The following is a 25,379-nucleotide window of genomic DNA, read 5'->3' on the forward strand; positions in this document are numbered from 1 at the left end:
GGGCAGGACTGTGCCTGCTCCTAGCTATGGAGCAGGAGGTCTGTTTCTCTGCCACACTCATCTGCCTCTGTGACCCTGCAACCTCCTTTCAGCTGTCAGCACCTTGTGCCCATAGGAGATTGGGTTAGGCAGTTCTGGACCATGCAGGACTGTGATCCCCAACACTGGAACTTACGTCTCACACCTCCTAGCAGCCTCTGTTCTTCTTTCACACCACTACCACCCGCTGCAGAGGGATATTTGCTATTTCTGCTTGGTGCACGAGGAAGAAGCTCTGCAGCTCTGCCTTGCTCTTCAGGGCCATGTTGATGTCTGTGGTATGGAACCCCATGTGTGCCATTTCAGGTTCTTTAAAGTCTGACCCCTGTCCACCTGTTCAACATGGCCAGGACTAGCCTCATGTGGATATGGCCTGGTATATGATCGCAAGTGTGTGCCACATTCCCTACAGTGGGAATGGTGTCATTGGAAACTGCAATTCAAACTTTGTGAGAAGTTGCCAACACCTTCAAACAGGTGTGCCCCACCCCTGTACCAGTTGTGTACCAAAGAGCTTGTTTCTTCACTCGAAACTGTTGGGTTTCTGCTTCTGATGGGGAAAGTAGTATTTTATTATTTTAATGCAATCTTTCACTGTGAATGGTGCTAACATCTTTTGATACACCTACAGAATGTATCTCTAGTTCTGTTTTAAATACAGTTGGGTCATGGCTCCTCAGAGCTTCCTCTTCCCTGCCCACTGAGACCAGGAAACCAGTGTCCCCAGTGCCTAGCACCATGCCGTCTCACCAGTGGAAGCCTCCCTCCCACCTGATCACGGACCAGGTGCATGGGGCTTTGGGCATGGCCCATGTCCCCACCAGCCTCAGCTCTTAACTAGTACCCCACTGCCCATCAGTCTGATGGCAGTGCCCCTGTGTGAACACCCGAGCTGCAGGGCCAGGAAGGGGGACCAAAAGCCGTGCCAGCAGGGGGGAAGACTGCAGCACAGACCACACACGCTGTGCTTAGCCCAGCACAGCTACCTGAGACCCACTTCCACCCATGAGGCTAGGCAGTCAACCAGTCAGCTTGCCCTACAACACAGAGCAGAAACAGCCTTCAGATCCATGCGTCTTAGATCTGGCACTCCCCATGGGGGCCTCCCCTGGCCCCACTCTCCCCACACCACTGCTGCACTTTCCTGGTTTTACTTATTTCATGCAAGTTTGGGGGCACTTAAGGAGGAGTGTCCTGTGGCAGAAAGGGACTCGAAGGTGTTGCACAGCCAGTGTGGAGTAGCTCAGACCCAGTGCAGCAGCCTCTCCCCTGTCCCCCGTGGGAGCAGTCCCACTGGAGTGTGGTGGGAACCATGAGTATACCCACAGAGCACAGAGAACACATGCTGCACTGTGACCTCTTAGTCCTCACAGCACCCAGGCCGGCACATGCTGGTCCTGCGTGAGATGAAGACGACCACAGTATGCATGGGAGTGGACTCCATGGTGCCTGAGGCCACCTGGGGACCACAAGTGACTGGGCTTCTCCTTTCCAGTGTGGAAACATGGCTCGGGAAGGGCTGCGAACACTTGTGGTGGCAAAGAAGGCATTGACGGAAGAGCAGTACCAGGACTTTGAGGTGAGTGGCTCATCACCTGCCCTTCATGAACTCTCCTGCCCTGCAGGCCTCTGTCTGTACTCAGGTGCATCCTGACATTGTGCATGAGCACTCAGGAAACCAGTGTCCCCAGTGCCTGGCATCAGGCCGCCTCGCCCGTGGGAGCCTCCATCCCACCTCCCCTCAGTCTGGAGTTAGGGCAGGGGCATGTGCACAGCAACAAGGTTTGCACCTTCTGTCTCCCAGTGCTCAGGGGAACAGAAGTGGTTCAGGCTTTGGAGTTACTTGCATAGGCATGACCTGGTTTAGTGTCTCTAACCAAAAATTGCAAAATGCTTCAAGATCTGTTGTCTGTGCTCATTATATATCCAACTTCAGAACATTGTAAATTGCAGATTTCTGGATGAGGGATGCTCAGCCTGTATTGTGGATTTATTTAGTAAATAATTGCAGACCAGGCATGTGGACCATACACATGTCCCCTGTGTCCCAGAGCCGATACAGTCAAGCCAAGCTGAGCATCCATGACCGAGTACTGAAGGTGGCCGCAGTGGTAGAGAGCCTGGAGAGAGAGTTGGAGCTGCTGTGCCTCACCGGGGTAGAGGACCAGCTGCAGGCTGACGTGCGGCCCACGCTGGAGATGCTGCGCAACGCTGGAATCAAGGTGGTGCCTGCTGCCCTGGCTCCTGGGATTCCTCTGTTAAGCAGACTCTCTTTTCCTTTGGAGTATTGTTTTGTGGCACTCCTGGGGTGGTGGGTGGAAGAATGTGGGAAGCAAAGCTACACCTATCCCCCATCCTTCCTCAGCCTCACAGCCAGACATCCAGAAATACCTGCACTGTCCTGCCTTCAGACATGGTTTCCCCTGGTTCTGTCCATCCACATAACGTGTACTTCTGAAGACAGTCGTGAGGACCCACAGCCCCTGCCCAATGTCTACAGTCTGTGGTTTAGCCACAGGCTCTTCAAATCAAGTTTCCTCATTTGCCATCACCCTGCTGGTCAGAATCCTGTGTCACAGGACTGAGTGTAAGCACTCTTCCTGAAATAATCGCAGTCTTGCCAAAATCCAAGTTGCCCAAGCAGCTTCTGCCATAGGCAGCACATGTTGGGTGAGGAGAGGAGAAGGGCAGAACCCCAGCCTCACAGGGACGTTGGTTCTTACATGCAAGCCGTGCACATGCAGAATCCAGTGTGTCCCAGAGCTTCTGGCTAGGACATCCGTCATTACAGAGGATGTCCAGGAGCCTATGCTGTCTGTCTGTCCACGCTGTCATGGAGTCAGAAAGCATACTCCTCGCAGTCCTGCTCAGCTGCTGAGCTGCCGAGCTCAGCAACAGGGTTTCTTGCAGAGATGGTATGCGCATACAAAGCCAAGGCAGGAATATCTCCTCCCTCTGGCTCCTTGTTGGACATACTGGGTTCTTCTCTGGGTCTGCTGCTGACTCGGGCCTTGGGAGGGTGCCCTGGCCCACATAACCCCCAGCTCCTCGCTACTTTACAGCTGCAGGTTGGCAGCTGACATTTCTCTTATAATTGGTTTGTTGAGTTTGAGTTGAGGTTTGTGGTGCATTTTCCTTGGGAGTCGTGTGGCCAACTGCCCTATTCCCCGGCTGCTGACCTGCCATTTTTTCTTCTGACTGTTGAGGTCCTCAGTGCCCGAGGGAACTAGGAAAACTAGGAAACTGCTTTCTTACCTCACATTTTCATTGAAGTTGAGAGTTCAGTGACAGGCTGGTTGAGAACATTTATTTTAATACTGTCCAAAGGATTTGGAACCTACTTTTGAGGATGGAAAAAGTACAACTAGCTAGAAAAACTCTAGCTAGACAGGAAAGGTGAACTGAAGGGAAGGTGGGAGGCAAAGCAGTGCCTGGCCCACCTCCCTGCCCAACCCTTAGATTCTGGGGAACTTCTGTGGGAAGGCCAAGGAAATCTGGCGGCAGTGGGAAGCAGGCCCTGAGGCTGCATGGTGGGCAGAGCATTGTGCAGACAGGGAGTTCAGTTAGGGAAAGCAGTTCAGACTGGGTATTTAAAATCACCCAAGTCCAGTGACATGGTGCAGCCATGGTCTCAGTGGGCAGGGAAGAGGAAGACATGTAAATGAGTAGAAAACACAAGCCTTCAGGCAAGGAGAAGAGCCACAGTTGGATCACTCTTAAACAAATAATTAATATTTCATGTTTTTTGTTTCCTGTTTCCAAAAATGTCTTTTGGTATGTTACATAAGAAATCTGAGAAATTCCAATGATGAGAATATTACAGGAAGTTTTTTGATGTTATATAAAATATATAAAATACTTTGATATATATTAAATGCCCTGATATTTTATTTTTTTATCTGCAGATATATGTACATAATATGTGTATGTATATGCAGTTTTTTAAATGGAAAAGTAGCATTGTTTGATGTGTTTTATTTGATGTAAATTACTTCTGGCTTAGCTATGGGCCCTCTGCCTATTTGGGCTTCACCTTCCACCTGAAAAAATCAATAAGTTGAAATAAAATTCTTTATGATCTTGCTAGTGCTGTGTGCAACCTCGTCCACCCTGTTGGTTTGGTTGGAAGGCTATATAAAGTTACCTTTGGGCATCTATAGATATCCACTTTGACTCAGCCATGTGTAACTGACACAACCGAGTTGCTAGTCAACATGCCTCCACATCTCATGGCTGTCTGCACATCACTTTGCTCTTACTTGTTCTGCCTAAGCAAGTCAGGGTAGACACAGTAAAACTTGGCACCACTTTTCAGTGCATGAAGAACCTCACAGCGCTTTTTAGCCATCACCACCATCCATCTCCAGGACTTTCCTCTTCTTAAAGTGTCCCCATTAAACCCCAGCTCCCCAGCCCCTAACCATACCATTCTGTTTTCTGTCTATAGATTGGATTTATCCGGGGACCTCATATAAGTGGAATCATACAGTGTTTGTCCTTTTGTACCTGGGTTATTTCCCTTGCCATAGTGTCCTCACATTCCACTGTGTTGCTCCATGAGTCAGAACTTCCTCCTCGTTAAGGCTGAATGATATGTCATGGAATGGTAGACCACATCCTGGTTATGCATTCATCTGTCGGTGAACTCGGGTTGCTTCACCTTTGGGCTTTGTGCTAATGCTATGAATGGGGCGGGAGGGGTGTACGAGCAACTGTTCAGGACAGACGCTTTTAAGACGTAAAGTATCGTTGCATTGTTGAAGTTCACCAGTTTAAATTGTTTCATAGATATGGATGCTAACAGGTGATAAACTGGAGACGGCTACTTGCATTGCCAAAAGTTCACATTTGGTGTCTAGAACACAAGACATTCATATTTTTAGACCTGTAAGTATGTTTCTGAATCACTTTGAAATTTTAAATGTTTTATCTCACACTTAAAATCTGTTATTTTTGTAAAAATGTATATGCAGTTATTAATTACTAAATATCTTTTTTTTTAAATACTTTTTTAGTTGTAGATGAACACACAGTATCTTTATTTATTTTTATGTGGTGCTGAGGATGAACCCAGTGCCTCAAAATGGGAGGCAGGCACTTTACCACTGAGCTACAGCCCCAGCCACAATTACTAAATATCTTTTTAAAAAGAAATACTGTCATTTTTTTCTTACTCAACTTATAAAAAACAAGTTAAAATATTTTTTTAGTTACATTAAATGTAATAAAGAAGATGGCTTTTTGATAGTGACCAAGCTCTAAATCCAAAAGCATTTTTCTGTTATATTCTTACTATTATTTATTGCTATTTTTAAATAGACATACCTCCAATACATAAAAATAAATATTTATTTTACAATACATTTTTGATTTAGTTACTCATATTACATGTGGCTCAGAGGTAGCTCTTGTGAAACAAATTCTAAACACAAAGTAGGAATGTGTTTTTAAAATATTGCCATTTTCACATTAAATGTTCTTCCTTAATTGACTCAAAGAAAATCAATAGAAGTTATCTAAATTTATGTGTTTACTGTATGTATTAGTAATGACTAAATTTAATCCACACAAAAATAAAAGTTCTTCAGCCTTGATTGATGGTGAGTGAACAGACACTGTGTTCTGTAGCTGTCTGAATGCAGCTCTGACACCTACAGAAATGGCTGTTTGAGAGTCGTTTACATGTAAATGTATTTTGTTTTGAAGCATAGAATCACAAATCAGGCCCTGCAGACTACTATTTGCAATTAAATTATTAATGCTTCTGATAAAACTTTCCATCAATTTTTGTTGACTTTTCAGTGTTATAGCACCACAAATTACATTTTTCACAATAACCTATTTACAGATGAGTTTGAGATTAATTTGGATCATGAGAAGCTTAATTTATTTCACTCCTATAACATTTATTTTATTCCCTATAAAATCTCCACAGAAAGAATGTTGAAAATGCATACCTTGGTTTCTGACATCTTTTCACTCAAAAATTAATGATATTCCAAGATTATGAATTAATTTTACTCGTTTAGATTGCTTAATCCTTCAGACATCAAACAAAATGGGATAGATGGAAAACCAGGGCAGAGACCACGGGGGATTTTACAAAAGCCTCCCACACTTCCTCCACATTGTGAAAAGAGACATCTTTAACACCAGGATCTTAGACAGTTGTACCTCTCCCTGGCATGTGGCCAAGGACCCTGTCTCCTCCAGCCAGGGCTCCAAACAGCAACAGTGTGGTGTCCCCACAAATATTACGATATAGTCAAAAATATTTTTTTATATAAAAAATCATTTTTGTAAACGCTATGGGCTTTCATGCAACTTTTGATAATAAATGTGACTTATTTTATTTAAAAAAAAAAAAAAACTGGCTGCGTTCCTGGTGCTAAATACCATCTCACCTGCACCCCACTCTGCCTCTCTCCTTGCTAAATCCTCACCTCACTTAGGGCACTAGAATGTGTCTCAGGTGAATTTACTCTCAGAACCGGCCTGACCTCAGCAGAAGGGAAGCCAGCTCCAGGTACCGCTCAGGTGTGTTTCTTGGGTACAGTGCTTTCTCTGCTTTTATTTGCAGCAAATTGAAAAATGGTCTGTTAACAGTCAATGGAGAGTGCAGTAGAAATTTGAAGGGACCTTGTTTAGCAATTGAGGTTCTCGACACTGTCCAAAGGACACTACCGCGATTTCTTGAAGCACATCCTATTGGTCTGTTGCTCTAATTTTGAAGACTTTTAACCTGTACTAATCTTTTCTCCTCTGTGGAGGTGACCAGTCGAGGAGAGGCCCATTTGGAGCTGAATGCATTTAGAAGGAAGCACGATTGTGCACTGGTCATATCAGGGGACTCCCTGGAGGTAAGACCAGGCCCCAATACTGCGTGTGTCTATCTGTCTATCTGTCTGTCTCATGAGGCGAGGCTGGGTCCTAATACAGCATATGTCTATCTGTCTCCTGAGGCAAGTTTGGACAATAATATAGTATGTTTCTGTCTGTCTGTCCCTTATAGTTATCCAGGGCTTCTTGAGGGATGTGCTGTCAGGTGGCCCTGCCTCTCTGCTGTCTTATGCTTTCCTATCACCCATAAGGCACATGCAACTGTACAGTCAGGGCTGAGCATGTCTCCTGGCCTGTACCCACTGTTTAAGGCTGGTGTTTTCAGCTGACCCGGATCTCTGCCCCTTGGTAACAGCTCTACCTCCTTGCAGCCTTGGTGTGGTTCCTGTCTTTATCTAAGCCAATGATCCAGGCATGTGTGGGTCACCGGAGAGCTCCCAGTCAGGGGAAGCACTCTCTAGTCCCATCTGTCCTCCTCTTGACCCCAGGGTACTAGGAGTGCACAGGTCCTGGTAAGGACTGCAGGTAGCCACACAGGTGGAGTTGGCTTGACTGGACCCAGGCCCTGGCCTTGTTTGGCTGTGGGCCATTCCTGAGGTGGTAGTGTCACTCAGCGTCTGGGTCTTGTCCTGGGCAGGGGCGGCTGCATGGATGGGCGCCTCTCTCCACACTACTTCTGCATGGGGCGCTGTACTCGATGACCTCAGATTGCATGTGCTGCTTTCCCAGAACAACGTGCCCAGAGGTTGGCCCTGAGACCACAAGGCTTCTTACTGACCTCTGGCCACCAAGAGCACCGCTTCAGTTGCTCTCCTTGCTCAAATTGCAGAGGTTGCATCTGGCCCCTGAGTAGACATGCCTCCTCAGGCCAGGGAAGTGGTCCTGTGCTGTCCACAGTTGCATCCTGATTTTATGTTCCCATCTCTGAGTCCAGGGGAAGACTCCACAGCCAGCTGAAGAGTTAGTGAGCCAGAGTCTGAAGTGCTTATTAGTCCAGTGGCGTCACCCTGCACCTCTCTATGCTAACTGGAGCCATGGCCACTGTGCTTCCTCGGTTACCTGGTCACTCTGTCCCTTGGCTGTCACAGTCTGTCTCTCTACAAAGCCCTCTCTGATGGCCCCGTAGGTGCCGGGCCCTCTTCCCGGCAGGAAAGGGCACAGGGCACTTTCCTATCTCTACCATGTTGGTTGGTGTCATTTGTACTTACTGTGTGTGTTCGAGTTTTGCAGGCATGTGGTGTGAATGACCAGACTGTCCTACCATGGCCCCCCACTTCCCATCCTCCTCCAGTTCCTAACATATGCCGAAGACCCCTTGAGGCACCATATTTTGGTATTTGTTGCCATGTCTCCAAATAATAGTGTTTGTAGAGCTATAGTTTGGCTCGTTTAAGTTTTTTATTGCATCTATCTAGTGCCTGCTATTCATTATCTGAGCTTCATTCTCTTTCCTCTCCATGTTCCCTATGCAGTTAAATGGTGATTTTGGTTGAGTTCATTGGTGGATAGGTGGCACTTATTTTCTTATATTCTGAAATTTGGGAGTTCTGAAGAGGGTTCAGATAACTGACCCAAAATACACATATTAGGTGAGAATAAAAATTATGCAAATGAGGGGCTGGGGTTGTGGCTCAGCGGTAGAGCGCTCGCCTGGTACATGCAAGGCCCTAGGTTTGATTCTCAGCACCACATAAAAATAAATAAAAATAAAGGCATTGTGTACAACTAAAAGAAATAAATATTTTTTTTTAATTATGCAAATGAGAACATCAAAGCAAAGGAAACGAAAACAGTCACGTTGTGCAAGAATGAGCACCTTGCGGTTACAGGGTGTATCTGCAAATGTGGCTTTGGGCTTCTTTGTCCCCAAGAACAGAAGAGAAGATGGCAAGAGATACCAGTGGCCACAGTCCCTGTTCAGAAAGGTAGCAGTGTGCAGCCAGTGGCTGGGGAGGAAGAAGCACTCTCTTCTCAGGGCTTTTGTTCCTGTGGTGAAGGACCTGGAGTCTGATAGCTGTCCTTTGTGCTAGGGGAGCATTTCAAAGCTCCTGAGAGAAAGAGTAGGCTCAGTGCCCTCCAGGCAGTGCATCGGGACTCTGGTTTTCTTGACCAAGGGAATGCATTGGGAGCTGGTGGACTCCCCTATTTCTTGGCAAGGGTAGTGAGCACTTGATATCAGAGGTCAGTCAGGTGTCTTCATCACCACAGTGTGGGGAAGGAGGGGCTGGAATCATCTTAAGCAGGTTTCCCCAGAATGGCCCAAACACTGGCCCCAGTCACATCAGCCTGGAGACACCTTTTGCCTCATGGCCACCAGCTCTGGGCCTGACAACCCTCAGCGTGCTTTGCCCTTCCTGGTGGCCCTCGTTGTCCAGCCTCTGTGATCTTTCCCACCATGGCCTTGATGCACTAGTGTCCCCCACCTCACCCCTCCTCTTCTTACAGGGCTGTGGGCCCATTGGCTCCCACATCCCCCAGCTCCCACAGGGCAGGCATGGTCACAGGTGAGACCCAAAAAATGCAAGTTAATGCACATTGGAGAAAGACCACTGGTTTTCCAGCCCCCTGATTTGCTCTGTCCCTTTGCTCAGCTGCAGAACAGTGCAGTGGCACAGTGAGAGTGGCGCTCTGTCTTGCAGGTGTGTCTGAAGTACTATGAGCACGAGCTTGTGGAGCTGGCCTGCCAGTGCCCCGCCGTGGTGTGCTGCCGCTGCTCTCCAACCCAGAAGGCCCACATTGTGACACTGCTGCGGCAGCACACTGGGAGGCGCACCTGTGCCATCGGTGAGCCACCCTGGGCTTCCACCTGGCGGGGGTAGGGGACATAGCCAGAAGGGCTGTCGGTGGGTGGGAACGCCACCTCCCTCCTCAGCAGTGAAATTTTAAGAGCAACTGGCTTCTTGACGTTGCAGGCAAAATCATGTTTCATCTCTGGAACTAGATTGATTGTATCTATGTTACTGAAAATTCCTTAAACAATCCCAACTGGTAACACAGAAAACATGATGATGGATAGGTGCTTTATTTATTTAATATCCCAACTTCTTGTGCTTCTCAGGTGACGGAGGAAATGATGTGAGCATGATTCAGGCAGCAGATTGTGGCATTGGGATTGAGGGAAAGGTACGTCTGTCTTTTTGTTTTATGTATTTTTATCACATCCTCAGCACATGTACAGCCCACACCTGCGTTTAGCAAGCATTGGGTCTGCACAGAATCAGTGCCTCCTGGGTCCACATGTATTTAAGGTCCTCATTTGTCCAAGCCCTGAGCTGTGTACTTGAGTAAGAGATAGGTAGGTCAGAGTCACGCCCTTCTGTTATTTACTCCATAACTGGATGCCTGTCTGAGATGCTTGTAAACCAAAGTGGGTTGGCAAGCCCTCAGCATCCCCCAGTTCTCGTGGCCTGCTGGGACTTATCCTCTAAGATACTTGTGCATAGGGCTTGGCTGGCGTGTCCCCAGCACACCTTGGTTGGTCTCTTCAGTACCACCGCTGCTCTCCTCTGTTTATCTACCACTTCCTCTTCATGGGCATCCCTGATTCCTGGCCATGTGAACCATGGTTGTGGTTTGTCTTCCTGCCAGCCTTGACCACAGCTCTTATCGTGGCTTAAGTAGGAACATACCAGAAAGACCTGGAAAGTTCACCCAACTTGAGTTGGCTGTTTCCTTGACTGCTTTGTCTGAAGTGTGTTACAGCAAATTTTGTGGAGTAGGAGATAGTTTTTTCAGTCATGACAGAGCTGAGGTGTGGGGAAGGGCCTTGAATGGTGTTGTCCATACTGTCCCTTTGCCTTACTTCTGTGCGGCTGCTAGACTGCTGAAGCCATTTCTTCTGCAGCACTTGTGAGCACCTCCTCCTGATGCCCACAGGCAGGCGCCTTTAGGTGGGCAGGCAGGTGCCCAGTACAGACCTGATACCACCCACATCACCCGATGCCCGGGATGCCCTGTGGGGAGCTTCTAGGGCCATGCAGGAGGAGCTGCAGGTTTCCATCTGTCCGGGCCAAGCTCCTGAGCTCAGCTCACAGTGTGCGTGCTCCGCAGCACAGTGTTCTGCAGAGGCGCCTGTGTGTTTCTGCTCCAGGAGGGGAAGCAGGCCTCGCTGGCAGCGGACTTTTCCATCACACAGTTCAGACACGTCGGCAGGCTGCTCATGGTGCACGGGCGGAACAGCTACAAGAGGTCCGCAGCTCTCGGCCAGTTCGTCATGCACAGGGGCCTCATTATCTCCACGATGCAGGTACTTAGGCCTTTTGGGTCCAGGGTGCCTGCAGAGGGTGACAGATAGCACTTAGAAGCGACTGTGGCAGCATCGCAGCTTCATTGGATGTCGTATTTTTAATTAGATGTGTTACTCACTCTGAGAAACCTGCATGCAAAATGATGTTCAGGTGACCAACAGCGGCTGTTTCTAACTTATGGTTTTCTGTCTTTAAGGCCGTGTTCTCTTCAGTCTTCTACTTTGCGTCTGTCCCCCTGTACCAGGGATTCCTCATGGTGGGGTAAGTGCAGTTCCTTGCTCATGGTTCCCAACTCAACAGAAAAATGCGTGTTGAATACTGAATGATATTTTGGGCAGTTGTGCGTTTGGGATAAGCACCACTGATGTGAAGGCTGAGGCTGTGCTTGGGGAACTCCGGGCAGTACCTGCACACTTGAGCCTCTTGCGACTGCTGCTTCATTTTTCACACAGATTGTGTGTTCATGGGGAGGCTGTAATTTGTGTCAGGAAGTAGGATGGAGCTGAAATCTTATAAAAGAACCCCATGGCTTACGAGAGGGGCAGAACCAAGGGGTAAGCATTTGTGGAGGCTGTCATTCCCAGAATGGAGCCAGCTGGGCCAGCTGCAGGCCTCTCAAAGCCTGTCCCTGTCCTGGCAAGAAAGTGGGTCTTCATGTGGGGACTTGACAGTCACCAGTCAGGATCACACAGAACAGAAGGCACTGGGCTGTCTGCCTCCTGAAATTTGGGTGAGACATGACCTAATCCAGAACAGGCACTAGAAGTCTGTCCCCAGCAGCAGTGAAACCTCACATCTGAAGATCCAGTGCACCAAAGCATGCTGCGCACATGAGCTGGAGTAAAGCTAGGTGATCTTAGCCACCATATCTGTGAGACAGGAGTTTCCTCTAAAAGCAGTTAAACTGGGATCTCACCCCCTCACCCACTGTGGTCATGCGCAGAGATGACGTCAGCACGGATGTTAGTGTGTGGCCATGCCTCTGCTGCTCTCTGTGTCTGCAGTGATCACCACCTACCCCAGAAAGGGCTGCCTTCTATGAGCAGAGCCTGGGAACTTGGTGACCAGGGCTACCCACTTACATCCATCCCCATCCCACCGCATTGTCAAGAGGAGAGGGAGAGGCCTTGGCTCAGTGGCTTGCTCGTGGGAGGCATGGCCAGGCTAGGCTTATCAGCCAGCTTCCTGGACACTTGTACCAGCGCCTCTCCCTGTGCTCAGCTTCCTTCCGGGCAGCAGAGGACACATGAGTGTCTACTCACCACAGGCTGTTGTAAGAGCATCCTAAGTGCTATGTTGTCTGGTCATTCCTTGAATCCCCAGAATTCCTGGTAATGTGAGCAAGATACAGAGGAATGGCAGTCCTTCCAAGTGTTAGGTTTTTGTTCAACGTGAGGTGCTTTGATCGCATCCCAGTGAGAGCCCATGGGAGTGCTGCCTGCCATGCCTAGGGCTCCCACCTCAGCCCACCCACCCACCCTCCAAGCCAACGTTGCATCCTACTGCTCTTCCTAGTGCATCTGCCTCTCTCCACAGAACACTGCGCCTCCTCTGTGGATCCGTATGTTCATACTGGCCTGTCCAGGCAAGCCAGGATAATCTCCCATCTCAGGGTCCTGAGCACTGCCACCTTGAGCTGGTGCTAGAGAGGAAAATGTGGACATGTGACCACAGTATGGCATGATTCAAAGGAAGAGGGCCTCATATCTCAGACTGGGAGTGCATACTGCCTCCCAGTCACAAGAGACTCCGTGTCCTCATCTGACAGGAAGTTATAATATGGAGCCTCAGGTGGTGGTGTGTGGCATGGACATGCCACATTCCAGCATAGAGCTCAGCAAACCAAAATTAGCCCGAGTCTGCCTCTACCATATCACCCAGCACATGCTATCCCAGTTGGTGCTCTGGTCCAAAATAAATGAAAGCTTATCTTCAAAAGAAAAATTCATGCAGTGAATGTCGACTGCAGTATTGTTTGTGATAACCCCAGACTCAGGGTAACCACAGTGCCCTACAGTGTGCAAATGAATGGCTAAGCAACCAGGGCCCCTTTACCACCAGGATGCTGGTGCAGCCATACCCAGGGTCACCTCCTGGGACCCAGCAAGTGGAGAACCCCAAAGGCTGCCTGCCGTCTGTTCCGTTGTTCATGTGGTAGTCCACAAAAGGGGTAGGGATGATAGAGATGGAGAACAGGTTGTTTCTTGGCTGAAGGAAGAGGCAGGTGGGAGGCAGGGTTCTGTGTGGGGACGCTGTCTGCGTCAGCATCCCACCAGCAAGGCTGTTCTAAAGTGCTACAGAACACTGCCCTTGGGGGAGTTGGGTGAGATACCAGGTACTTCATGTTAACATGACAGCTTCAGAGAAGTCTGACCTCAACCTGCAAATGTTTAATAAGAAATGTTTATCTTTAAATGGATTCCACTCCCAGTAAGCATTTATGGCTTACAGAACATGCTACTGATCAGAAATAATCTTACTGTGTTGCCAACTTTGATGTTTTATCTTGTTTTCATGGGATGTCTTGGGTTTTTGAAACTTCAATCTACCTCTAATTTTAGTTGTGTTGCAGACATTTTTCAGGCTAACTAAATGTTCTTGGCCTCTAAGGTATGCAACTATCTACACCATGTTTCCAGTGTTCTCCTTAGTGTTGGACCAAGATGTAAAGCCGGAAATGGCAATTCTTTACCCAGAGCTGTACAAGGACCTCACCAAGGTATGGCCCTTTGCCCACGGACTGCACACACGTGCATTCTGAAGTCTTGTTGGTAGTCGTTGTCCTTGCAGATACTTCTTACTTCTCCTCAGCAGTTTTGACATTTTCCTCTTGAGTTAAAGAGGGGAGGGGACCTCTCAAGTGTTGGCCGTAGAGCTCCAATGGCACACATGTGTTTAACAGCCTTTGGAGCTTCTGTGAGCTCAACGGGCAGGCGTCCTGGAAAACCGAGAAGAGCTTGTGCCTTGATTTCTGTGTGAAGGACCCTTACTACCTGTGCTTCACCCAGTCAGCATGCATGCCCCTTCCCAAAGAGGTGCTTCTTATTTATTCATTCCCAAAACTAGAAATCGATGGCATCCTTGGCCAGGCATTTTCTGTAGTCCCCAGTCTCTAGTGTTGGTTCAGCATTCCATCTGAAAAGTGGCTGGCCGTGTTTTCCAAGTCCCTGAGATGTGTGTGCTGCTGTGCAGGGATGCTGCGAGGAGAAAGTCCACCTGGCAGCTTTCCCTGACTGACGGCACAGAGATCTGCTTCCTTGACAGTGTGCTCTGTTAGGAGTCAAATGTTCCTGAAGGCAGTTTTGAGTTTATCATGTTTGTATATGAAAGCATATTTTTATTTCATGGAAAATTTAAGGACACAGTAGAGGAAAATCTCAGCTCTCCAGATATAAATTCTGGTTGCTTTGAAATTTTCCACATTGAAAGGTTCTCTTGAACCACCACTGAGAACAAAACCCACCAGCCCTCAGTCAAACTCAGTTTGTAGCTGATAACCTAAAATTATCAGATCAGAGTTGTTAGAGCTCCAGTATTGTGGAATAGGGAGGAAAGAATTCAGTGCTCAAGAAGCAAAATTCTGGTCCAGCTGACTGCTAACTAGCAGACTAGACTCTGGCCCGGCTGATCCTTATAGATGCTAGTCAGCTAACCACATTAACAGACCAAAATCTAATCTATTAATGACTAACGGAATTAACTATTTCAGCCAACCATGAATTAATGGATGACTAGTCCAGTTGACTACTAACAGGATAGATTCTTGTCTAGTTAATCACTAATTAACTAATTAACTTTAGGCCAGCTACCAGACTGTAGCCTTGCTAACTAGCTACCCAGAGTAGTTCTTGATGAGTCATGTTACATTTTGAATTTCTGAATTACATTTTTTTTCTACTAATCTGATGGAAGAGGGGTTGTGAACTTTCTTGAAAACCTCTATGTCTTTTATCAGGACAGATAGACCTACTTCAGCTGTGTGCACAAAACTAGTCAAGCATTATTATCATGCTGATAATGTCGTGACCAGCAGGGAGATCCCCAAGCTGCACACTCAGCAACTAGAGGACTTGTGGTTGGTATGCTGAAATGACGAAGCCTTTGTGAGGGTACAGAGTGGGGCCAGTGGTCCAGAACCACAGGGAGCTTTGCAAAGAATCTGTTTCCATAGCTTATGCACAGCCCCGTTTCCCGAGATTGGGAGTGTTTGTTCAATGCTCGTTCATAGCTATCAGGCAGAAATCGTCTCTTCCTCACAAGCAGAAGCCCAGCGTTTCTGGTTGTACACCTAGGCAGTTGATACCCAGCAGAGTCAGGACCTCCGTGTTAGGAGGATGCTCATCCGCAGGTAACAACAGCAAGCACAAACTACCAGGCATCACATGGCTGTTGCCAGCTGTGCAGACTCAGGTCCTATCCACTGTGGATATCTGAATTATCCAGGAACAAGAGCTGCAGGCAGGCACCAAGCATCTGCCAGACCGCTCTTGCCTTGGGCTCCAGCCACAGGGTCAGTGCTTGCTGTCATTAGATGACCCCACTTAACAGGGTGTTGCACACAGTCTGATTGAGCTGTATCTCAGCCAGCGTCTGAGTCTCCATCAGACAGCTAGCAGTTCAGAACGCTTCAGTGTCCTACACACTGATCCTACATTTTTTTGACAAGAATTCCATCACTCATTTTCTCTTAAATTCCATTAAGATCTGAAAATCTGTACTCTTTATCTTTGTAGTCTCTGTTTCTTTAAAAATCTAGTACTCTTCAAACCCTTTGAATACAAAAATACAAAAGTGCTCAACCACAAGTTGGTAGAATTGAAGGTTTTTCCTTCCTGAAGCTAAAGAACTGTTTTTGAAGGTTCTTCTTCTAATCACTTGCCAATGCACTGGTACAGCTGTTCTTTTCACCTTCTCTAATAACCCTGGTAGCCAAAGGCTAGCCATGCTGAAGCAGGACACCAAGCAAGCATCCTGATGCAGCAGGCATGGTACCAAGGCTGGGAAAACTCAAGTGTAGCCCTTGCTCTTGGCAAGCCTGCATAATAGCAGGAAAAGAAAATGTTGGTCCCTGGTAAATCACAGGACAGCAGTGTGGAGTAAGGCATGGACTGCAAATGATCATCCCCAGATAGTTATCCAGCATGTGCCACACCACTCATCCAGAGGCACAGGAAATCTATGATTTCTTTTGGTGGGCACAGCCCTTGCACATCCAAGAGGAGGTACTATACTCTTCAGTAAAATATCTTGGGTCTTTTGTATTTGATTACCAATCATTTCAGTCTAGAAGTATAAATGATGCAAGTATCACACATCTGCCTTACTGTTCTAATGAGGTCAGCCAGTCCTTATTCCTCTGTCTCTGTGGCCTAAATTACACCAGCTCTTTGGTGTCCATTACCAGGTGTGGTCATGGTAGTCAGCAAATGGATTGAGGGAGTAAAGGAATCAACTTGTGCTTTTCTTATTCATAAAACTGTATGGATGTATTTGCAGCAGCAGCACTGAGCGTCCTCTTCTGAGGCCCAGGACTCGCTCTGAATCACTCTGCTGTACTCATGCTGAGCTCAGTCAGTGAAACAGGACACTGATGCACTCACACCTCATGACCCTGCAGTAGTGCACTGATGCACTCACACCTCATGACCCATAGAGCCCGATGCCTGTGACCTCCAAAGAAGCTAGTTAAGTACACCTGTAATCCCAGCAACTCAGGAAGCTGAGGCAGGAGGCTCAAGGGCAGCCTGAGCAACTTTGTGAGACTGTCTCAAAATATAAAAAGTGCTGGGGATGTGACTCAGCAGTAAAGCACCCCTGAGTTCAGTCGCCAATACCAAAAAATACACACACACACACACACGCGCGCGCGCGCGCACACACAAGCCAATAAGGCCAGGTGCAGTGGCCCACGCCTGTAATCCTAGCTGCTCAGGAGGCCGAGGCAGGAGGATCAAAAGTTCAGAATCAATCTCATCAATGGCGAGGCACTAAGCAACTCAGTGAGACCCTGTCTCTAAAAGTGCCCCTGAGTTCAATCCCTGGTACCCGGGGGAGGGGGGGGGGGGGGACGACAATGAGTCTCAAGTGCAAGGAGCAAGACCAGAGAAGAGACTATGCCCAGCAAAGCCAGCCAGGTCACTCTTCCTGTCACCTTGTCCCATTTGCAAAGACATCAAGTAGGTAATGGCATGCTGATCTTCACATAAGCCTGAGGTTCCCCTGGTCCAGCTACTACTTCACTGTTTCTTCTTTTCTAGAGAATATTCACAGAATGATTTTTTTACGGGGTGGAGGGTGCTGGGGATTGAATATGGGAATGCTTTGCCACTGAGCTACATTCCTACACACCATTCTACATTCTTAGACCTTCCTTTTTATTTAATTTTTATTTTATATCTCTGAGAAGGGCCTCACTAAGTTGCTTAGGGCTTCTTAAATTGCTGAGGCTCACCTTACTTGCATCTTACTGCCTCAGCCTTCCAAGTCACTGGAATTACAGGTGTGTGCCACCATGCCCAACTCAAAATGCGTTTATCTTTTGAAATGTATATTTATGCTATTATATAATTTTTTAAAATAATGGTGAATAAGGCAAGAAACAGAAAGTAAAGACATGGAGATTAGAAAGTAGATAATAAAAATATTTGTAGATGCCATAATTAACTAAGTACAAAATCCCAAAGAAAGAAAAAAAAATTTAATAAGTCATTTCTAATTCTGTATACAACCAGTAAACAATGAGGTCAGAAGAAATGTAAGCACCGTCTGCAGCATTTGCAGTAATACACAAATAGGCAGAGCACTCAGGGCAGCTCTGAGAGCACATGCAGGCCCAGTGTTCTAGGGCCGTGCAGCACCACAGGTCGGCAGTGGTGGCACGTGTATGAGTGGGGAGACTGCATGTTGCTGACTGTCAGCAGGTGCATTCTGCACTTCAGATGGAAAAGCAGGGAACTGGGTTTGGCAAAACAATTTAGGAAACACAGAGTTGGTAGACTACTACCTGCTTTCAAGGCTTGCTGTACTGCGGACCATACATGATTAATCAATCAGTAATGATGAGGGTGATGTCAAAATGGCACAGAAAGCAGTGGCTGAAGTGGAACCCAGTCAGCAACAGAAGAGATGACAGCCTCATTGTAACCAAAGAGTACAGTAAAAACCGCATCCAGGCTGATACACAAACAGCCCACCAAGGAGTGCATGATTGGCAGAGGATAGATGGAGGTCAGTAGGACAGAGGAGAGCTCAGAAACCCACCCATAGGCATTACTGGCCTTTGACAGGAAGTCAGGCAGAGGAGGAGTGATACCAACAAATGGTGTCAGGACAGCTGGCTACCCACATGCGACAAGAGCATCCCAAGTGCAGGGTCATTTACAGTGGACCATGGCCTAGATGCACATGGTAAGCCTTCTAGAAGAAAATGCAGGAGAAAATACGCATGACCTTGGGACGGGCAGCACATTGTTAAATAAGACATAAGGTCAAAAGCAGGACTCATAAAGGGAAAACATGATAAAAAACAGACCTTTTCTCTGTGAGTGATAGAGCTAAGTATATGAAAAGACAGTACACAGACTGAGAGAAACACTTCAAGTCATACAATGGACAGAAGACTGTGTTCATGTATGTGAAGAATCCTTAAAATTCAACAAGAAAATATCCCAGTTTAAGAGTGAGCAAAAAATGTGAACTGACACCATTCCAGAGATGATGTACAGACGTCAAGTAAAAATAAACATGAGAAATGCTGAATGTCATTTTTCTTTCAGGGAGTTGCAAACTTAGGTGACAGTGAGATAGAACCACACACTTGTTAGAATGGCCAAAACACACAGCACTGCCAGTCTGGAAGCTGGGGGACGTGACCCCGCAGGAAGACTCTGCTGGTGGGACTGCAGAGTGGGACAGCCACTGGAAACAGTTCGGCAGTTTCTTATAAAATTAAACATAATGTGTATGTGACCTAGCAATCCTATTCTAACTATCTAACCAATAGAAGCAAAAACTTGTGCTCACTAAAATTCTGTCCACGATGTTTATGGCAGTTTTGTCATACTTGCCCCAAACTGGAGGCAGCCAGATGTCCTCAGGCCAGTGAGTGGATGAGCAGGGACTGTCAAAAGCAGTGAAGGTGCAGCCCTGCTGAGGCAGCATTGGAACAGCAGGTTCTTCCCACACATTCTTAAATGCCTCTTACTGTGCAGAAGAGCCAGATGCCACGTTGCTTGGATTCCTGTGCCTGAAACCTGGGAGATATACACCTGTAGGTCCCAGAGCAGATCAGTGGTAGAGGGGGTCTACCAGAAGGGGCTGCTGCATCTGGCACTGTGGTGTGCACACCTGCCTGTGCATGCCAGAGCCCCTGGGACCTTGCCTCAGAGGGGACCAGGCTGTGATAGATGTATCAGCACCCAATCACATAGAGTGGGTGGGAGGGCAGGAGCTGCCTGAGTGACCTGGGATCTGCTGAGAGGCCAGAGACAGCAGTACACAGCCTGTAGGATCCTGTGATACATGCACTTTCACAGGGAAATCCCCTGTGTCCTGGGTATAGAATAGGTACAAACAGGTAGCAGACCTGTGAGCCAGGCCAAGTAGGAGCACCATGATACCAGAAAGTAAGGAACTGCTCAAAAAATCAATAATGATGGGGATGATGCCAAAATGGCATAGGAAGCAACCCCAAAGCCTCCCAGTGGCTGAAGTGGGACCCAGTCAGCAACAGAAGAGATGACAGTCTCATTACAACCAAAGAGTACAGTAAACAAACCGATCCAGGCTGATTCGCAGACAGAAGCCCCTTCCCCTCTGAAGAATTCCAGTGGTAAATGTGAAGGAGCAAAGGAACAGGGAGGCAAATCAAGCCCCCCAGAGCTGCTGTCAGCAAGCACCCTTAGGGTAACTGAGCTTCAGAAAGAGACTGAAGAGAAACTGCTTTTGCCTCAGCTGAAGTTGGCTTCCCCAAGGTGCTCACTGATTACCAAGGCACACACTGCAGTTCAGAGGTGGAGCCCCAGCAGCACAAGCCAGTAGCTCCTTGGTGGCTAGTGGATGCCCTGGTGTCCTGCTGGAGCCCTTTGTGGAGACCCTTCCCAACTGCCTCATCCATCCTTCAGAGACATCCGGCAGGCCCAGATTTAGGGCTTCTACAGATCTCATTGGTGGTTTGAGAAGTGTCCAGGTCATCAAAGACCAAGGAGGAGTCAGGAACTGGCCAGGCAGCAGGACACAGGGTTCTGGAAAGCTGGTGACGTCCAGTCAATGCAGCCCTTGGAGAGTTTCTGTTGTGTGTTGCTTGCGCGCGCTCGCGCTCTCTCTCTCTCGCGCTCTCTCTCTCTCTCTCTCTCTCTCTCTCTCTCTCTTCAAAATATTTATTTTTTTAGTTGTAGTTGGACACAATACCTTTATTTCATTTATTTATTTTTGTGCCTTACTGAGGATCAAACCCAGTGTCTCTCACGTGTTAAGCGAGTGCTCTACCACTGAGCCACAACCCCAGCCCTTTGTCTCATTTTTAATTGCCTCTTTCATCTTTCTTCTCAAGACTCATCAAAAATTATTGTCATGTGAATATAACAACCAGGTTTTGTGTTGTAAATTGAGAAGACAAGGCTGGAGAACACAGTAGTGAGAAAAGTGGTAATGAACAAAAATACATGTTTCTGAGCATCTGGAACGTCCCTCTATGGGTCCCAACTTCAACCAACAAGTAATACATCACCTGTGTGCGTGGCAGTGTCTTCCACACAGACTCATGCAGCATGCACGTGTGGACATACATGTCGGTATGATCCACATGTTACACACAGCTTGGCTCTCATCTACTCATGTGCTCATGGGCACATGTCAACATGGATGTCAGTGTGATCCACCCACACATGTTACACACAGCTTGACTCTTTATACTCTAATTTATTCAAAGTGGATTAATGTTTTCTTAAAATTCTTGATTTCATTTTTTGCATTTTGGTGCATTTATAATTGAAACAAATCTTCTTAAGTCTATAATGTTTAATTGGCAATACAGCAGTAGCATTTCTTGAATTTACTGTTTCTGGGTTTGTGTGTATCTCCTTTCATGGCGTAATTTATTTAATCAGCATGAGGTCCGTACTGCTGTCATCTCTGTTTCACAGAAGAGGAAACTGAGGTATGTAGATTAGATTCAGAGCCCAGGGACATGGCAGAAAGGGTGTGCTCGCTGGGGCTGACTGCAGGTGACCTTTGTCCTCATCCCAGGTGCTCGCATGTGCACCTGTTGCGTAGACAGTGGTCCTGTGGAATCCGTGTGGCAGACACGTGAATCCATCAGAGCAACAGACAGTTCTTTCCTCTCCAGGAAGAGCAGCTGTTTATAGGAAACGTGCTGCCTCCGTGTGTGTTCCTCCAACACACGCAGGGAGGTTTTGTCTCGTAAGCTACACAGACTGTGAGTGGGCTTCCACGTCAAGATCAAGGCTATCTCTGCCCATCCCTCTGAGTCTGCTCATTAGTCCATGACCTGCTCAGTCTGCTTGGATATAGAAGCTTCCAAAGAGGTGCCATTTGACACACTATTTGAAACAAGCATCTATTGATGTTTGCAACTAACAAGAGAAATAGTATACACCCCTTTAACCTTCAACCTAAATTGGTATTTACCTCACATAAGTAATCTGAAAGCTTTTCAGCAAATCTGATTACAAGGAAAATATTTATTATATCAATAAATTATAATATATCTTTATTATATCAAGAAATTGAAGCCATGGGGCTAGAGTTGTAGCTCAGTGGTAGAGCACTTGCCTCTTAAATGTGAGGCACTGTGTTCGATTCCAAGTACCACATATAAATAAGCAAATTAAAAAAAAAAAAGGTCCATCAGCAACTTAAAAAAAAGAAAGAAATTAAAGCCAAGCATAATGGCATATGCCTGAATCCCAGTGGCTCTGCAGGAGGCTGAGGCAGGAGGATCACAAGTTCAAAGCCAGCCTCAGCAACTTAACAAGGCTCTAAGAAATTCAGTGAATGAGACCCTGTCTCTAAAAAAGATACAAATAAGGACTGGAGATGTCGTCCAAGGTTAAGTGCCTCTAAGTTCAATCACCGGTACCAAAAAAATGAAAAAGAAATTAAAGTTAAACTTTTAAATTACTCAAGTAAAATTTGCTACATGTGTAATTATAGATGGTTCCCATAACTGAAGACTAAATGTTGACTAGTGTCCAGTCAGAAAAATGCACTTAGGAAATATGTACTAAGAGAACCTGCTTAAAATATGTCAGTGTTTGTTTCTGCTTTTTGAAATCTTACCTTTTAATAATTCCATATGTCTGGATCTTGCTTCTTACACTCACATATGGAGGACTCAGCCTCAGTCAGCTGCTTCATAGGTGGGCACTCGTAGCCAAGGGAAGTACTTGAATGGAGCTATCACTGTCCTTTACAGTGATAGAACTCGAGTCCACACACCTGCTCTTGGTGGGCTTCTGTGGGTCTACAGCTGGAGTTCTGCTTGACACACGTATTTTCTCTTGGGCATATTCTTATTGCTAAATGTCCCAGCAGCCACCAGGAAGATAAGTGCCGGGGTCCAGAGTCTGTCTGGTATGTGCATCCTTGCTGTGTCCTCTGGTATCCCCAGGGCCCCATGACTGTCATCTGGCTATCCATTCGTCATGAGAAACTGTCCCCTCAGTAGGGAAGCCCCAAATCAAATACACAACTTTGGACTCTGATAAGTCATCACTGAGCACCAGTAACATACAGTAGGAGCTTGAGGAAGCCAGCAGGCTTCTGGGGTTTCTTCACCTGTGGAAGGTTCTGCCTGTCTTAAGTGAGATGCCACACTGCTGAGAACAGAAGCCACAGCGCCAGGTGATCTCTTCTGGGCCTGTCCCAACTCTCTGTAGTGCTGCAGGGCCTCCTGTGTCAAATCTCTATCACCAAAAGCCAGGGCTCTGGGTCCTTGGCTGGCTTTCCTCCTCAGATTGGAGAATCTCAAGGAGAGGGTGAAGTAGAACAGCCAGGCCAGGCCCTGGTTTGTGATGCACCCCCAGTAACCTGCATGCAGTTGAGAGTGTGGAGCCGGCAGGAAGCCATTCTGTTTGTCAGCAGAGGCCTGACTTACTGGCAGCTCTTCCATTTAAGGGCCAATCAACTTTTACTTCAGTTGCCGGGGACTCTTCTAATTGAGGAGATCTTATATCTTGTACATTTTTGTCTGAAGACACTAGAAAGTAAATACAAGAATATTTATTCCCAAGAAACAAAGAAGTAAAGGGAAGTTATTTTTATTACAAATATAATTTTGACCCCCTAGTTCATTTAAAAGTTTGTCTACAGAGGGCTCTTCCTGGCTCACTAGGACCCAGGGACGCAGGGCTGTGGCCAGGAATCATGCAACCCTATGGACAAAGCAGGTCAGATGCTCCCCAAACTCAGGCATTCAGTAGAGTGCTCCGTGGAAGACCCTGGGGACAGTGTGCACAGTGGGGCTGGGGGCCTGAGCCTTTGAGAAACCCCAGCCCTGATTCCCTGGGGACAGAAGAGTAAAGCATGCCATTCTCTGTTGATAAAGCTGCCCCCTATTTTCCCTAGGGGAGATCCTTGTCCTTCAAGACCTTCCTCATCTGGGTTCTGATCAGCATTTACCAAGGTAAGACAGGCCCTGGTTTTACTGGACCAAAGATTTCTATTGGTCTTCTCTTAGCAGTATTGTTTTCACCTCCAAGTTAAATTCCAACAGCTTAAGATTTCATCAGCAGTTAAATATTGCCTTCTGTTTATCTTGTAAATTGATACCTCCAGACATGTGGATCGGTATTTTTTAAATGATACATCTCAGTTAAAAACTGACCTTTTTTTAAATATGTATATTAGTTGTAGATGGACAGAATGTCTCTATTTTATTTGTTTAATTTATGTGTGGTGCTGAGGATTGAACCCAGTGCCTCATGCATGCTAAGTGAGCATTCTACCACTGAGCTACAACACCAGCCCCAAAAAACTGATATACTTTTAATCAAATGTCAATCCAGAAAAATTCAACAAGCACTCCTCCCGTCATCCCTGCACAATGGCTTCTCTGATACGTGATGATGCCAAGGCCTCAGGAAAGCTGGCTTACACAGCCACGTGCCTTAGCCGCTCTGTGGGTGCTCCAGGTGAGCGAGGGTGCTGCGAGTGTGGCTATCCCCCAGCACATAGATTACATGCGGCCTTCGGTGGAGGCGTCCTTCCTGCAGGTGTTGAGATGTCTGCGAGCCTCTGCCTGGCGCTGAGCTGGCTGATGCCACAGTCCAGAGTATGACCAGGCTGTCCATCTGCGTGGGGTGTGTGGGCAGCGTGCTCCCCAGCTGACCTGTGTGCTGTTTTCTAGGAGGTATTCTCATGTTCGGGGCCCTGGTACTCTTTGAGGCTGAGTTTGTGCACGTGGTGGCCATCTCCTTCACAGCACTGGTCTTGACTGAGCTGCTCATGGTGGCTCTGACCATCAGGACATGGCACTGGCTGATGGTTGTGGCCGAGTTCCTCAGTCTGGGCTGCTATGTGGCCTCCCTCGCCTTTCTAAATGAATATTTTGGTAAGTTTTTGAACATTCTGTTATTGTTACCTCTCAGAACATTGCCTTAAATTGTAGATCACAATAAAACCCATATTAGACAATTTCACAACACAAAATTTATTTTTCTGCAAAGAAAAAACTTCTTGCATTCACCTGTAAAGTTAAGATTTCCATCATCTTGGCTTTAAAAGATGTTGAAGCATCCTCCTTGGCCACTTTATCACACCAGCTCATTTGTCCTCCCCAGAATCTAGGCCTCGTCCAGCTGGAGATTGTGAATGATGGAGACTATGTCAACGGTCAGACACTGGGTTACCCACCTCCAGATTGGTCAGTGGCTGGGAAGACCAAGCATGCTTCCCTCTTAAGGTGTTTAAAATCAGGGCAGAGAGCAAAGAATCATTTAGCATCAGGTCTGACTCATTTCCCAGAGCCTGTCAAGGCCCTGTCTCCTGGGGCAAAGACAGGGGGTAAGACAGTAGCCACTGCCTCCACACTGTGCATGAGAGCATGACACCATGGCTGCCTGCAGGTGGCAAGTTGACACTCTTCCTGGTCTGGGCGGAAAGTTCCAGGTCTGCACCCTAGGGAATGTCCCAGGCAGGTGAGCAGTCTATTTAATGTCCCCTGCACTGCAGGTGAGGATGTGAGCCCTCTGCTGCTGGCGTGCTGATGTTTGCACCTTGACATAAAGTATGGGG

At 47.2% G+C, this 25,379-nt stretch overlaps 1 protein-coding gene across 4 annotated transcripts in view; it reads left to right on the forward strand.

Annotated features, from left to right (window-relative positions):
• ATP9B (ATPase phospholipid transporting 9B (putative)) overlaps positions 1-25,379 on the forward strand; it is a 273,460-nt gene that overhangs the window by 245,746 nt on the left and 2,335 nt on the right. For 3 of the 4 annotated variants that reach the window (XM_081263198.1, XM_081263199.1, XM_081263200.1), the window contains 11 exons: positions 1,535-1,618; positions 2,091-2,261; positions 4,828-4,926; positions 6,810-6,899; positions 9,519-9,663; positions 9,938-10,002; positions 10,970-11,125; positions 11,323-11,387; positions 13,737-13,845; positions 23,712-23,769; positions 24,493-24,696. In XM_081263198.1, coding sequence (XP_081119324.1) covers positions 1,535-1,618; positions 2,091-2,261; positions 4,828-4,926; positions 6,810-6,899; positions 9,519-9,663; positions 9,938-10,002; positions 10,970-11,125; positions 11,323-11,387; positions 13,737-13,845; positions 23,712-23,769; positions 24,493-24,696 — 1,246 coding nt within the window. Of the gene's footprint in view, positions 1-1,534; positions 1,619-2,090; positions 2,262-4,827; positions 4,927-6,809; positions 6,900-9,518; positions 9,664-9,937; positions 10,003-10,969; positions 11,126-11,322; positions 11,388-13,736; positions 13,846-23,711; positions 23,770-24,492; positions 24,697-24,925; positions 25,009-25,379 lie in introns of all 4 variants that reach the window. The other variant, XR_014018324.1, reaches the window with a different exon arrangement.

This window comes from Spermophilus citellus, assembly GCF_964194105.1.
Source record: "Spermophilus citellus genome assembly, chromosome: 12".
In the NCBI taxonomy this organism is placed as follows: Eukaryota; Metazoa; Chordata; class Mammalia; order Rodentia; family Sciuridae; genus Spermophilus; species Spermophilus citellus.